This window comes from Macaca fascicularis, chromosome 14 (assembly GCF_037993035.2).
Source record: "Macaca fascicularis isolate 582-1 chromosome 14, T2T-MFA8v1.1".
NCBI classification, from domain to species: domain Eukaryota; kingdom Metazoa; phylum Chordata; class Mammalia; order Primates; family Cercopithecidae; genus Macaca; species Macaca fascicularis.
The window spans coordinates 56,671,091-56,683,125 of NC_088388.1; the positions used below are offsets into that span (position 1 = coordinate 56,671,091).

Consider the following 12,035-nt stretch of genomic DNA (forward strand, 5'->3'; position numbering starts at 1 on the left):
AGTCCCAGCTACTTTGGTGGCTGAGATAGGAGGATCATTTGAGCCCTGGAGGTCAAGGCTGCAGAGTGAGACCCTCTCTCAAAAAAAAAAAAAAAAAAAAAAAAAGGCTGGTTAGTGTCTCAGTACTGATATTTTAAATTCAGTTTAAAAAAAACTCTGGCCAGGCATCGTGGCCTGTGTGTGTGCGTGTGTGTGTGTGTGTGTGTAAAACTTCTGTCAGTTTACTCTGAGTAATATCTGTGATTTTTTTCCATACAATTTTGTCTCTTCTGCCTTTCTGCTGTGAAGAACACTGGTGATGCTGCATTTCTACATTTTTTTTTCTAAGCTGCTGGACTGTCATTCTTTTTTTTGAGATGGAGTCTTATTGTGTCACCCAGACTGGAGTGCAGTGACGCAATCCCGCCTCACTACAACCTCCGCCTCCCAGGTTCAAGCAATTCTCTTGCCTCAGCCTCCCGAGTGGCTGGGATTACAGGAGTGCACCACCACGCTTGGCTAATTTTTGTATTTTTAATAGAGACACGGTTTCATCATATTGACCAGGCTGGTATTGAACGCCTGACTTCAAGTGATCTGTCCGCCTCGGCCTCCCAAAGTGCTGGAATTACAGGTTTGAGCCATCGCAACTGGCCTGGACTGTCAAAATTCTTAAGTCATGAGATGCATGACCTGGCTGTGACAACTTCCTATTCCTAGCCAATGATGACTGAAATACATACCAATTTTAGACATGTTAATATGTGGGCCAATGTGCATCTAGAATTGAAGAAATATAGTAATCAATATAACATCACAAACTATTGGCTTGCACATGAGGCAACAGGCTGTTGGAAGTATAAATTGGTATGATGATTTTGGAAAACAGCATAGTATTGTTTAGTAATTCTTCTCCTAGGTTATTCCCTAGAGAAACTTTTGGAGCATGTCCCAAGAGACATGTACACGAAGTTTACAGCAGCATTCTTTTAATAGCCCCAAACTGGAAACAACCCAAAAGTCAATCAGTAAGAGAATTAATAAATATATTGCGGTATATTCATATGGTGGAATGCTATACAACAATGGAAATGGATAACAGTTATACACATCAGTGTGGATGAATTTCACAAATATAAACATGAGTGAAAAAGCAAATCACAAGCCAGGAGTATCGGCACACACCTGTAATACCAGCTACTTGGGAGGCTGAGGTGGGCAGGTTGCTTGAGCCTGGGAGTTCGGGCCCAGCCAGGGCAACATACTAAGACCCAGTCTCTTAAAGGGGAAAAAAAAAATCACAAAAGAGACATGCACGCCGATAGTCCCAGCTACTGCGGGGGCTGAGGTGGGAGGATCAGTTGAGTCTGGGAGGTTGAGGCTACGTGAACCATGATCGAGCCACTGCATTCCAGTCTAGGCAATAAAGAGAGACCCAGTCTTTAAAAAAAAAAAAAAAAAAAGATACAGGCAAACCAAACCATATATTTTAGGCTTTAAAATATACGTAATAATTTTCTTGCTTTTCTGTAGTTTCATTGTGTAAGTGGTTGCTTCTAGAGTGGGAAGGTGAATGGAAGAGGGCACGTGGGGTGCTTCAAAGGTATAAACAGACAGTATTTATAAATAAAATACTGGGTGGGCGCAGTGGCTCATGCCTGTAATCCCAGCACTTTGGGAGGCCGAGGTGGGCAGATCACCTGAGGTCGGGAGTTTGAGACCAGCCTGACCAACATGAAGAAACCCCGTCTCTACTAAAAATACAAAATTAGCCGGGTGTGGTGGTGCATGCCTGTAATCCCAGCTACTCGGGAGGCTGAGGCAAGAGAGTTGCTTGAACTGGGGAGGCAGAGGTTGCAGTGAGCTGAGATCACGCCATTGTGCTCCAGCCTGGGCAACAAGAGCGAAACTCCGTCTCAAAAAAAAGAAAGAAAATACTGGCCTGGTGCTGGTCATAATCATGTAATAGCATATATATATATATAAAATATATTTCACAATAAAAAGGTGAAAAACAGTAATAGTGGAAAGATATATGCCAAAATATTAAGAGTTGCTGCTTTTGAAAGGTAGGATTGGGGTGATTTGTTTTCCTTTTCTTAGATTTTTATATATCACAAATTTATACCATAGTTAAATCTTTTGAACTTGGACTCAAAGTTCAGGCAGATATGGGTTCGAAGGCCAGATCTGTTGCTACTTTGCTGTTTCATTTGGGCAAGTTATATATATATATATAAATTATATATATATATAATTTAATATAGTGCTATATTAAGTATAGATTTTGGGCAAGTTACTTAAGAGAATTATATTATACTTAGAGTATAAATATACTGTATTATTTTATACTATGTTTAAATTTAGTATATTGATTACTATATTTCTCAATTTCCTTATTGGTGAATTGAGGGTGATAATAATAGTTACTTCATAGATTGTTAGGAGGCTTAAATGAGATAATGAAATGCTAAGTACAATGCCTGACACAGTACTTAATAAAAACTGTGATTATCATTATGCAGTGTGTGTTTTCTTGGTTATGATCTTACAATAAGCAGTTGAAAATTTTTATGTAAAATAAATTACCTCCTCAATTTTTGTCCCCTTGACAGTTATTTCAGGTATATTTCTAAGTTGTATGTATGCTCGAAGGTTTGTTTAGTAGGGTCATTTAAGCAGTGGGAATCAGAGAATGTCAGCGGTGAGCATGACTGAAGGGTTTATTTGTTTCTTTTGTAAATGCAAAAACTGAATACAGAGTGATGAAGTCACTGGCCAGGAGTCATAAAGATTACTGTGTTCTTATCCTTTTCTTAACTAAATTTTTTTTTTGAGACAGAGTCTCGCTCTGTCGCCCAGGCTGGAGTGTAGTGGCGCGATCTCGGCTTGCTGCAAGCTCCACCTCCTTGGTTGACGCCATTCTCCTGCTTCAGCCTCCTGAGTAGCTGGGACCACAGGCACCTGCTACCATGCCTGGCTAATTTTTTTGTATTTTTAGTAGAGACAGGGTTTCACCGTGTTAGCCAGGATGGTCTCAATCTCCTGACCTCTCTCCTGACCTTGTGATCTGCCCACCTTGGCCTCCCAAAGTGCTGGGATTACAAGCGTGAGCCACCACGCCCGGCCTTTCTTAACTAAATTTTTAAAGCATGCACTCCCTTATAACCTGACCTATATGGGTATAAATATATTCTGTGTCCTTGGGGCTAATTCATCCTGTCCTTCCCAGCCCAACAGATGTACTGTGCAGGCTGTCAGAACCCTCTCCGGTTGTATGTGATCCTGCTCACTGTGGTTATTTAATCCTGTTGACTGCTTCCTTGTAGACCAAAAGGATGCTGGTGGAAAAGATGGGCCGAGAAGCTGTGGAGCTAGGGCATGGGGAGGTGAACATCACAGGGGTGGAAGAGAACACCCTGATTGCCAGCCTTTGTGATCTCCTGGAAAGGATCTGGAGTCATGGACTACAAGTGAAACAGGTAATGGATGTGTTGCCTCTCTCTGCTGAGCAAATTGTCTTCCTGTTTTCAGTTACTAGCTTTCCCACACTCTTTTTGTCCAGCTGACTGGCTTTGAAGAATGGTGTGCAGTGCTCTGGAGTGAGATTTGAAATAAACAAATAAATAAATGTGATCCAAACTATTTTCCTTAAAGATAAGCTTTATAAATCTGTATGTTTATCAGACTTTTATAAAGAGGCATCTTTCTTCCTGGGGGTAGAGCTGAAGGCCAACCTGATAAGTCCTGTTTGGCAGCTGGCCCTAGTCTAGAGATAGACCAGAAAGAGAGAAGTTGGAGCTCGGGAAGTACTAATTGTACACTAAAGGTTCTTCACTAATCGTATATTCACAATGGAAAAAAAGTCTGTTATTAACATTTCTTTGTATGCAGATGGTTTAAACATTTGAGAAAAGGCCTCAGGAAGTTGAGTAAGTTTGATTTTTCCACTTAATACCCAGAGAATTTCCTTATTTCAAAATACTCTGTTTTCAATTGGTAGTCAAGATAGATACATTTTATTTTTATGTATTTCTAAATTTGAAAATAACTTGAAATTTTTTGAAAAGAAGTTTTATTGTGGAAAAATTAGAAAATACATTAGTATCTATTGGTATTTCTCAAGGGCCTACTATGTCAGGTACTGTTGTAGGCACTAGAAATACCTCAGTGAACAAAACAGACCAAGATCTCTGTCTTCCTGGAGTGTCCATTCTAATGGGTATAGCAGCAATCTTCCACATATGTTTTTCAGAGCATTCTTCTGTGTACACATGCCCATGCATATATAGCTATATATTTAAAAACCCAATGGAACTACAATGAGATACTATTTCACATCCACTGGAGTAGTTAAAATAAGTAACAAGTGTTAAGGATGTGGAGAAATGAGAACTTTCATACATTACTATTGGGAATGTAAAATGGTGCAGCCACTTTTGAAAACAGTTTGGCAGTTCCTCAAAATGTTAAACAGTTCTTATATGACCTAGCAAGCCCACTTCTAGATACGTACTCAAGAGACGTGAAAACAGATGTCTACACAAAAACTTGTATGCAAATGTTCATAGCAGGCCAGGTGCAGTGGCTCACACCTGTAATCCCAGCACTTTGGGAGGCCAAGACAGGTGGATCAGTTGAGGCCAGGAGTTCGAGACCAGCCTGATCAACCTGATGAAACCCCGTCTCTACCAAAAATACAAAATTAGCCAGGTGTGGTGGTGCATGCCTGTAATCCCAGCTACTTGGGAGGCTGAGGCAGGAGAATCGCTTGAACCCGGCAGGTGGAGGTTGCAGTGAGCCAAGATTGCACCGTTGCACTCCAGCCTAGGCAACAAGAGGGAAACTCCACCTCAAAAAAAAAAAAAAAAAAAAAAAAGTTCATAGTAGCATTAGTCATAATAGTGTCATCATATGAGGCTATTATTACCCAAATGTTTATCAGCTGATAAGTGGGTGACCTAAATTTGGTGTATCCATACATTGGAAATATTATTGAGCAATAAAGGGAATAAAGTACCTACATATGGTACAACATGGATGAACTCTGAAAACATACCAAGTGAAAGAAGCCAGATACAAAAGGCCACAGATTGTATGATCTCATTTATACAGAATGTCTAAAGTAGGCAAATCCACAGACAGAAAGTAGATTAAGGGTTGCCAGAGGCTAGAGAAAGGGAGCAATGGGAAGTGACTACTAATGCATATGGAGTGTCTTTTGGGGGTGATGAAAATGTTCTAGAATTAGATAGTGGTGATGGTTGCACAACTCTATATTAAAAATCGGATTTTTTTCAGAAAATTGCATACTTTAAATGTGTGAATTTTATGGTAATATGAATTATATTTCAATGGTTTTTTAAAAAATCCAAATAAGTTAATACTGTACGTAATGTTTTGCAACTCGCTTTGTTTTTATCTCATATCTTTTCTGTGTCCTTAACTAATTTTTAGATGATAGTATAGTAAGTGTTTAAGAGCTTGACTGTAAAGCAGACAGATCTGGGTTTGAAGTATGATTTTCACGTAATAACTTTATGAAACTGAGCAAGTTATCTAGCTTCTCTAAGCCTGTTTCCTTGTATGTATGATGGAATTTTATTTTATTTTATATTTAATTTAGTTTAGTTTTTGAGACAGAGTCTTGCTTTGTTGCCCAGGCTGGAGTGCACTAGCATGAACACTGCTCACTGTAGCCTTGACCTCCTGGGCTCAACTGATCCTCCCACCTCAGCTTGGAGACTGAGACAGGCATGTGGCAACATGCCCAGCTAATTTTTTTTTTTTTTTTTTTTTGTAGAGATGAGGTCTCCCTATGTTGTCCCGACTGGTCTCGAACTCCTGGGCTCAAGTGATCCTCCTGCCTCAGCTCCCCAAACTGCCAGGATCACAGGCATAAGCCACTGTGCCCTGCCTGATGGAATTTTAAAAGTACCTACCTCCATTGGGTCCTTGTGTGGATTCGATAATTAATGTAAAGCACTAAGCTCAGAGCCTGGTTTCTGGCTCTCTAAATGTTTGTGGTTATTGTAAAACCTCAGTTTTAATGACTACATCTATTGTATAGATGTGCCATACTTTAATCAATCTCTTATTATTAGTCATTTAGGTTAATTCTGATTTTTCAGTGTTGTAAACAACACTGCATTTATAGAGTTTTTTAAATGTTAAAAATTGTGTATTGCATCCCTAAAATTTTGAGACTGTGGTGTAGCAACACTATGAACTGTGAGTCAGAAGGACTTTGGGTTTGAATCCTGGCTCCACTGGATGACTTTAAATAAGCAACTTGCACTTTCTGAAATCCAAATCCATGAAAGATAGATAGTTAATAACCTGTCTTTTAGAATATTAATTGTTCTACCATAAAGACATATGCACATGTATGTTCATTGCAGCACTATTCACAATAGCAAAGTTATTGTCAACCTAAATGGCCATCAACAGTAGACCAGATAAAGAAAAGGAGATACATACACACCATGCAACACTACACAGTCATAAAAAAGAACTAGATCATGGCTTTTGCAGCAACATGGATGTAGCTGGAAACCATAGTCTAAAGTGAACTCATATAGGAACAGGAAACTAAATACTGCTTGTTCTCACTTATAAGTGGGAGCTAAACATTGAGTACACATGGACACAAAGAAGGGAACAACAGGCACCAAGGCCTACTTGACGGTGGAGAGTGGGAGGAGGGAGAGGATTGAAAAACTACCTGTGGGGTACGAGGCTTATTACATGAATAATGAAGTAATCTGTACACCAGACCCCTGTGATATGCAGTTTACCTGTATAACAAACTTGCATGTGTGCCCCGAACCTAAAATAAATTTAAAAGAATTAAATAAATACCTTTCAGCTGTGATAATTAGAGGCAATGAAAGGAAATACCTGGCGTGTGATGAGTATGCAAAATATGACAGCTATTATTATGCTGGGTTCTGTATGAAGGCTTTACTTCTTTCTTTTTCTCTGTAACAAGTGAGTAGAATATATATAATCCTTTTATCATTTTCCATAACATTTAGCAAGTCTGGCACTATAGTTGAGCTCTTTTAGCTTTGAGGTAAAACATATATGCCGATAACTTTTAAATATTTACTGCAAAAATTTCTAGGGAGTTAGTGAAGCTTCTTCCTGCATTCTGAAAAATAGTACCGTATCATTATATGTTCTAAGTCTGTGTTCTAGGCTTTGCAGCAATATTCTGCAGTAATTCTCACTGTAGGAGGAATTTATTATTCTGCAGGAATTCTCACAGTAAGAAGTCCTTCCTTCCTTCCTCTGCCTCCCTCCCTCCCTCCATCCCCTCCCTTCCTCCCTCCCTCTGTCCCCACCCTTCCTTCCTCTGCCTCCCTCCCTCCCTCCATCCCCTCCCTTCCTCCCTCCCTCTGTCCCCTCCCTTCCTTCCTCTGCCTCCCTCCCTCCCTCCCTCCCTCCCTCCCTTCCTTCCTTCCTTCCTTCCTCCCCTCCCCTCCCCTCCCCTCCCCTCCCCTCCCCTTCCCTTCCCTTCCCTTTTTCCTTCACTCTGTCACGCAGGCTGAGTGCAGTGGTATGATCTCAGCTCACTGCAACCGCCGCATCCTGAGTTCAAGTGATTCTCCCACCTCAGCCTGCCAAGTAGCTGGGAGTACAACTGTGCACCACAATGCCTGGCTAATTTTTGTATCATTTTTTTGTTTTAGAGACGGAGTCTTGCTCTGTTGCCCAGGCTGGAGTGCAGTGGCGCGATCTTGGCTCACTGCAACCTCCACTTCCCTGGTTCAAGCAGTTCCCCTGCCTCAGCCTCACAAGTAGCTGGGATTATAGGCTCAGGCCACCACGTCCAGCTAATTTTTTTGTATTTTTAGTAGAGATGAGGTTTCACCATGTTGACCACACTGGAATTTCTTTTAGAGTTCATTTGCTCCCCCTCTTATTTTGGAGAGATGAGAAACCAGTACAAAATAATGGGGGCTTTTTAGCTGAAGTTCCATTTTGTTCTGAGTCCTGGCTTTTGGAGCTCTGGAAGTGAAGCAGTGACAATGTCACCAGAGGAGAGTGAAGATCTGTTCTTGCTGGCATGGCATGTATGCCCTTAGGGATACATGTTCAGCTGGAGATTGACCCTGATGATCTATATTGGGTTCCTAACACCATGTTCTCCCTAGGCCTCGGTTTTGCTGGTTTCTTTATCCTGCTGAGACATTCTTCACTTATCTTCCAATCCAGCAGTCACACCCTCATTACCTGCTGTCCTTTATCATACACCCAGATTGTGACTAAATTTGCTCTCAGAGGGTGATTTTATTATGCCACTATGGGGGCACCTTCCTGAGCAACCACCCATTATTATCTGCTTAGAAAGTAGAGAGAACCCAAACAGCATTTTTGCTGCTGGCCTCTTAAATTTTGTTACTAGCCTTGACTGCTTGGATGCAAGGCTGCCTGCAGCAAGTCTTCATAAGAACCTCTGTTATCCTCACCACTCTCTTTGGCTTTCAGTGACATCTTCCAAGGAGATGGACTTCCACCTATAGTTTGTTTTTCTATCAGAGAGAGGTTTGGTTTTTCATACTCGTTTTGTAACTGCTGCCATTTGGGGTTGACACATGAAAAGGAGTTGTTACTTATCTTTCTTGCTTATGACATTCTTGTAGAATCTGATGCAGTTTATTGTGTGTCCATGTCCGTAAATGGATAGTCAGGCTGTATTGAACCTTGCAGTCCCAATCAGGCCCTTTGCAAAAGAGGAAAAAGAGTAGGCCATGTCTTGTGAACTAGAAAAACCAAAGTGCAGCAGCCCAGTTGCTGCTCTTCCACTCTTGCCCTTGCTCTTTCTCCTCACCTCTGTAATCACTGTGGGCCAGGGGCTTCCTTCTGGTATAGTGGCCTGATTTTGCCCTTGTCCTTGGTTCTTTGGTGTTATTGCATGTCAGGCTCTCTGGTCACCAGCTGTACTTAATGTGTGCCACATTCAGACAGTTCTATTAATTTTTCTTAGGCTGCTTTCCTAGTCTACCTAGATGCTGAGAAACCTACTTGCTAATGGTTGTGGTAGATGGAAGGATGAATGGATTTCTAGAAGTTGAATTACTAAGTCAAAGACCATAAATATTTTAAACTCTTGTATTATCTGTTAGATACATTAATAGACCTGTTTTATTTTTTGAAATGGAGTCTCACCCTGTTGCCCAAGCTGGAGTGAAGTAGTGCCATCTTGACTCACTGCAATATTCACCTCCTGGGTTCAAGCAATTCTCCTGCCTCAGCCTCCTGAGTAGCTGGGATTACAGGCACCTGTCACCATGCACGCCTAATTTTTGTATTTTAGTAGAGATGGGGGTTCCCCATGTTGGCCAGGCTGGTCTTGAACTCCTGACTTCAGGTGATGCACCTACCTCGGCCTCCCAGAGTGCTGGGGTTACAGGTGTGAGCCACCGCGCCCAGCCAACCTTCTTTTTTTTTTTTTTTTAAGTTTTTTAATTAAAAATTTTTTTTTCTTTTTGGCTCCCAACAGGAAACAATAGACCTTCTTAGAAGCAGTGTATAGGATTTGTAAGTCTCATTAATGTTGTTAGACTTTTTTTTATTCAAATATTTGGTATTTGGATGAATAAAACCTGGTATTTTCTAATTTTAGTTTTTAGTTTTTATATATTTTAAAAATTGTCTTTGAAGTTGTAGGGTTTTAAGTTGATGAATTTTTGTAGGAAACACAAACATGCAGCAAGCTTATTTTGACAACTTGCTGATCTATAGCGAGGGTTTCCTACCATTCAGATGTTTGATTTTTTTTTCCCCAGAGTAGGTCAAGTTTGTGAATAGAAACAAAATAGACCCTCAGTATTCTCATGGGGTAAATCTTAAGACCTTAAATCTTCACATTCATTCCATAGCACAAAATTTTCTTCAGAAAGTATAACTTAAAAAATTAAGTGATCTTTTCAGAAACATCTCGTGTAGCATAGTTATTAAGTGCAATGGTTTTGACATTAGATAGACTTAAGCTTGGATCCCAACACTCTGCTTACTAATGGTGTGACCTCTTACAAGTTACTTAACCTTTCCGATCCTCAATTTTTTCTTCTCTACAGAAAATAGGGATAGAGATCTCTACGTTGTTAGACTCTTGGGAGCATTAATTACAATATTGTATTTTGAATATCTGACATAGTGCTTAGTTCATAGTAAGCCTCAAGACCTGGTAGCTTCTATCATTATTATAGAACCAAAGTCATTTATAAAACTATTATAATCTTACTAAAACAAACATACCACCTTTATATTATTTTATTATCTACATGGGAACATCTACCATGAATCTGAAATAAAGTTGTTATCATTTAACAAGGGTTATGATGTACTGAACGATGATTAGAAAGAGACAAAGCAGTTGCTGGGTGACCAGCTGGGCTCACTCATTACCCAGGTGAATCGCTGCCTCACATCAGGCTTGCAAATACTATTGAGGTTTGTGCCTTGGCAAAACGACAAATTACTACATGTCTCAAATAGTGTAAATTGCAGTTCTTACCTTTCCAAACACCAAGGTTCTATTATATTGACTGTAGTTTATTTCAGCCATACAGTTAAGTACCAGCCTACCTTTCTTCACATTTCTTCAACTATACCTTCAATAGTAAATCCTCGTTATAGTGATGACTTACTCTCCCTAACCTGTGCTAACAACTTGTAAGGTAACCAAAGATACCACAGTTTCCCCCACTTAACAGAGAAGAAAACTGACATTCAGAGAGGTTCACCAAACTGCTTTGCCTAGTTCGCCAAGTAGCAAAATCAGGACTAGAACAATATTTAAAGGAATAACTTTAAATATTTTAGGAAATGCAGGAGCTAAGATGGAAACTTATAGGCTGCATATCCACTCCTCTGTGCAAAAGCCATCAAGCTGACATAAAACCAAAGGACCATTTAGAGGATGATAGGTCATTTGCTTCTTTTTTTTTTTTGAAAGGTAGCCTCACTCTGTCACCCAGGCTGAAGTGCAGCGGCATGATCACAGCTCCCTGCAACCTCTGCCTCCCACGTTCAAGTGCCTCCACCTCCCAGGTTCAAGTGATCCTCTTGCCTCAGCCTCCCGAGTAGCTGGGACAGCAGGCGTGTGCCACCACCCCCGGCTAATTTTTGTATTTTTAGTAAGGGTTTGCTATGTTGACTAGGCTGGTCTCGAACTTCTGACCTCAAGTGATCCGCCTGCCTTGGCCTCCCAGTGTTGGGGTTGGGATTACAGGTGTGAGACACTGTACCTGGCCTGCTTTTTTCTTTCTTTCTTTCTTCTTCTTTTTTTTTTTCTTAAGACAGCGTCTCACCCTGTTGCCCAGGCTGGAGTGCAGTGGCGTGATCTCGGCTCACTGCAACCTCCGCCTCCTGGGTTCAAGCGATTCTCCTGCCTCCTGAGAAGCTGGGATTACAACCACACGCAACCACATCCTGCTAATTTTTGTATTTTTAGTAGAGACGATGGGGTTTCACCATGTTGGCCAGGCTGGAATCGAATTCCTGGCCTCAAGTGATCTGCCCGCCTTGGCCTCCCAAAGTGTTGGGATTACAGGTGTGAGCCACCGTGCCCAGCTGCTTTTTTCTTTCTTATCCACCGGTCCCTTCCCAGGCTCTCTTTCCCATCTCCTTTCTATTCCCAGTGGGAGACCATTTCCTTTTTCTGTTACCTTCCATTGTTTATATTTCTTCTGGATTTTAGTAAATTGATATATTTGCATACGCTGTGTCCTGGATGTACATTGAAACAAGAAACAGTACATATTTTTTTTTTTAAGCAAAAGCTTCTATCTGTATGTTGAAAGCCTTGACCCCCGAAATCTAAACTGATAGGTGTTTCTCCCTTGCATTGGTTCCAGGGGAAATCAGCCTTATGGTCCCACCTGTTACATTATCAGGACAACCGGCAGAGAAAACTCACATCAGGAAGCCTCAGTATGTCAGGTAAGATAGTCTCTGCATTGGAGAGTCTGCCCTTTCTCCACTTTTCCATCACCCACTGGAGTGATCATTTTGAAGCAAACCATTCTAGGTCAAAGAAGCCTTTG

General features: G+C 40.8%; 1 protein-coding gene across 6 annotated transcripts in view; it reads left to right on the forward strand.

The window, feature by feature from the left end:
- DENND5A (DENN domain containing 5A) overlaps positions 1-12,035 on the forward strand; it is a 129,282-nt gene that overhangs the window by 103,541 nt on the left and 13,706 nt on the right. For all 6 annotated transcript variants that reach the window (XR_012423402.1, XR_012423403.1, XR_012423404.1 and 3 more), the window contains 2 exons: positions 3,309-3,461; positions 11,847-11,931. Coding sequence is in view for 3 of the 6 variants with exons in the window: in XM_005578652.3 (XP_005578709.2) it covers positions 3,309-3,461; positions 11,847-11,931 (238 nt within the window). In the remaining 3 variants the exon portion in view is untranslated. The remainder of the gene's footprint in view (positions 1-3,308; positions 3,462-11,846; positions 11,932-12,035) is intronic.